The sequence below is a fragment of the Neopelma chrysocephalum genome, unplaced genomic scaffold (genome assembly GCF_003984885.1).
Source record: "Neopelma chrysocephalum unplaced genomic scaffold, ASM398488v2 Primary Assembly neopelma1_95035, whole genome shotgun sequence".
Lineage (NCBI taxonomy): Eukaryota > Metazoa > Chordata > Aves > Passeriformes > Pipridae > Neopelma > Neopelma chrysocephalum.
Window position 1 is genome coordinate 1 of NW_020923737.1, and position 2682 is coordinate 2682.

The 2682-nt window shown below is 69.4% G+C and overlaps 1 protein-coding gene across 1 annotated transcript; it reads left to right on the forward strand.

Annotated features, from left to right (window-relative positions):
- Positions 1-6: 6 nt before the first annotated feature.
- Positions 7-2679, forward strand: LOC113980713 (potassium-transporting ATPase alpha chain 1-like; the record flags this gene model as incomplete). Its single annotated transcript, XM_027707917.1, has 6 exons — positions 7-18; positions 684-887; positions 1451-1564; positions 1662-1796; positions 1889-2006; positions 2654-2679. Coding segments are annotated over 6 exons (609 nt in total), but the record flags the coding sequence as incomplete, so codon positions are not given.
- Positions 2680-2682: the final 3 nt, after the last annotated feature.

The following is a 2682-nucleotide window of genomic DNA, read 5'->3' on the forward strand; positions in this document are numbered from 1 at the left end:
AGCACCAGCGTCACCAAGGTGACCCATGACCCCTGACCCCACTGACCCCCTGACCCCTGATCCCACTGACCTCTGACCCCACTGACCCCACCAATCACAGTGACCCCAGTCGGCCCCAAGGCCACCTCTGGCCCCACTGACCTCTTTGACCCCGGTGACCCCACTGACCACAGCAATCCTAATGACCCCAATGACACCATTGACCCCAATAACCCTGATCCCCTGTCCCCCCCCGTCCCCCCAGAGCCTGTCAGAGGCCGCAGCGGCCGAGCGGCTGCTCCAGGACGGCCCCACTGACCCCACTGACCCCAATGACCCCAATAACCTTGATCCCCTGACCCCACTGACCCCCCCTGTCCCCCCTGCCTCCCAGGGCCTGTCAGAGGCAGCAGCGGCCGAGCGGCTGCTCCGGGACAGCCCCAATGACCCCAATGACCCCAATAACCCAAATAACCCTAATCCCCTGACCCCTCCTGTCCCCCCAGGGCCTGTCGGAGGCCGCAGCGGCCGAGCGGCTGCTCCGGGACGGCCCCACTGACCCCACTGACCCCACTGACCCCACTGACCCCTGTCCTGCTGTCCCCCAGGGCCTGTCAGAGGCAGCAGCGGCCGAGCGGCTGCTCCAGGACAGTCCCATTGACCCCATGACCCCACTGACCCCATGACCCCCCCTGTCCCCCCAGGGCCTGTCGGAGGCCGCAGCGGCCGAGCGGCTGCTCCGGGACGGCCCCAACGAGCTGCGCCCCCCCCGCGGGACCCCCGAGTGTGTGAAGTTCGGTCGGCAGCTGGCGGGGGGGCTGCAGTGCCTCATGTGGGTGGCGGCCGCCATCTGCCTCATCGCATACGGGGTCCAGGAGGGAGAGGGGGACCGAGGGTCCTCCGACAACGTACGGGAACCGGGGGGGGCTGGGGGGAACCTGGGGGGGGAAGACCTGAGACACCTGGGGGAAAACACCTGGGGGGAGAACGTCTGGGGGGACAACACCTGGGGCAACTGGGACACCTGGGGGGCACTTGGGAGGCACCTGGGGGGCACCTGGGGCACCTGGGGAGCACCTGGGGGGCAACTGAGACACCTGGGGGGCACCTGGGGACCTGGGGGGCACCTGGGGGGCACCTGAGACACCTGGGAGGCACCTGGGGGGCACCTGGGGCACTTGGGGGGCACCTGGGGGGCACCTGGGGGGCAACTGAGACACTTGGGGGGCACCTGCAGGGCACCTGGGACACCTGGGGAGCACCTGGGGGGCAACTGAGACACCTGGGGGGCACCTGGGGGACAACTGGGGGGCACCTGGGGGGCACCTGGGTCCACCCCAGAGGGCGCACCTGGAAGCCGGGGCCGGGGGAACCTGTGGGGGCTCCGGATGCCCCAGGACCCCCCCTGGACCCCCGAGGACGGGGTTACCTGGGCACCAGGTGCTCACCTGTCCCCCCCACGCCCCCCCAGCTGTACCTGGCCATCGCCCTCATCGCCGTCGTGGTCGTCACCGGCTGCTTCGGGTACTACCAGGAGTTCAAGAGCACCAACATCATCGCCAGCTTCAAGAACCTGGTCCCGCAGGTGGGGATTCCTTCTCCCCCCTGCCCCGCCCACCTGGGGGCCTCACCTGTGCCCTCACCTGTGCCCTCACCTGTGCCCTCACCTGTGCCCCCCCCAGCAAGCCACGGTGGTGCGGGACGGGGCCAAGCAGCAAATCAACGCCAACGAGCTCGTGGTCGGGGACCTGGTGGAGATCAAGGGGGGCGACCGAGTCCCCGCCGACATCCGCGTCCTGGCGGCACAGGGCTGCAAGGTGGGCTCGGGGCTCACCTGGGGATCACCTGGGGCTCACCTGGGGCCCACAGGTGGGGCTGTGACCGCCCGTGTCCCCCCCATCCCCCAAAGGTGGACAACTCGTCGCTGACGGGGGAGTCGGAGCCGCAGACACGCTCGCCCGAGTGCACCCATGAGTCGCCCCTGGAGACACGGAACATCGCCTTCTTCTCCACCATGTGCCTCGAGGGTGGGGACGGGGCTCACCTGGGCTCACCTGGGGGGCTGGGGCACACCTGGGCTCACCTGGGGGGCACACCTGGGCTCACCTGGGCTCACCTGGGTTCACCTGAGCTCACCTGAGGGACACCTGGGGGGCTGGGGCACACCTGGGCTCAGCTGGGCTCACCTGGGCTCACATGGGGGGCTGGGGCACACCTGGGCTCACCTGGGCTCAGCTGGGCTCACATGGGGGGCTGGGGCACACCTGGGCTCACCTGGGCTCAGCTGGGCTCACCTGGGTTCACCTGAGCTCACCTGGGCTCACCTGGGGGGCTGGGGCACACCTGGGGCACACCTGGGGGTCAGGGTCCCACTTGGGGGTCTGGGTCACACCTGGGTTCCACCTGGCCACCCGACTCCCTGTGCTCTGTCCCCTTCCCACACACCTGTCCCCCCCCTCACCTGTGCCCAGGTACGGTCATGGGGCTGGTGATCCCCCCTGTTACCCCTCACTGGTGATCCCCCTGTTACCCCCCACCTGTGCCCAGGTACAGCCACGGGGCTGGTGATCCCCTGTTACCCCTCACCTGTGCCCAGGTACTGGTGATCCCCCCTTCACCCCTCACCTGTGCCCAGGTACTGGTGATCCCCCCTTCACCCCTCACCTGTGCCCAGGTACGGCCACGGGGCTGGTGATCTCCACG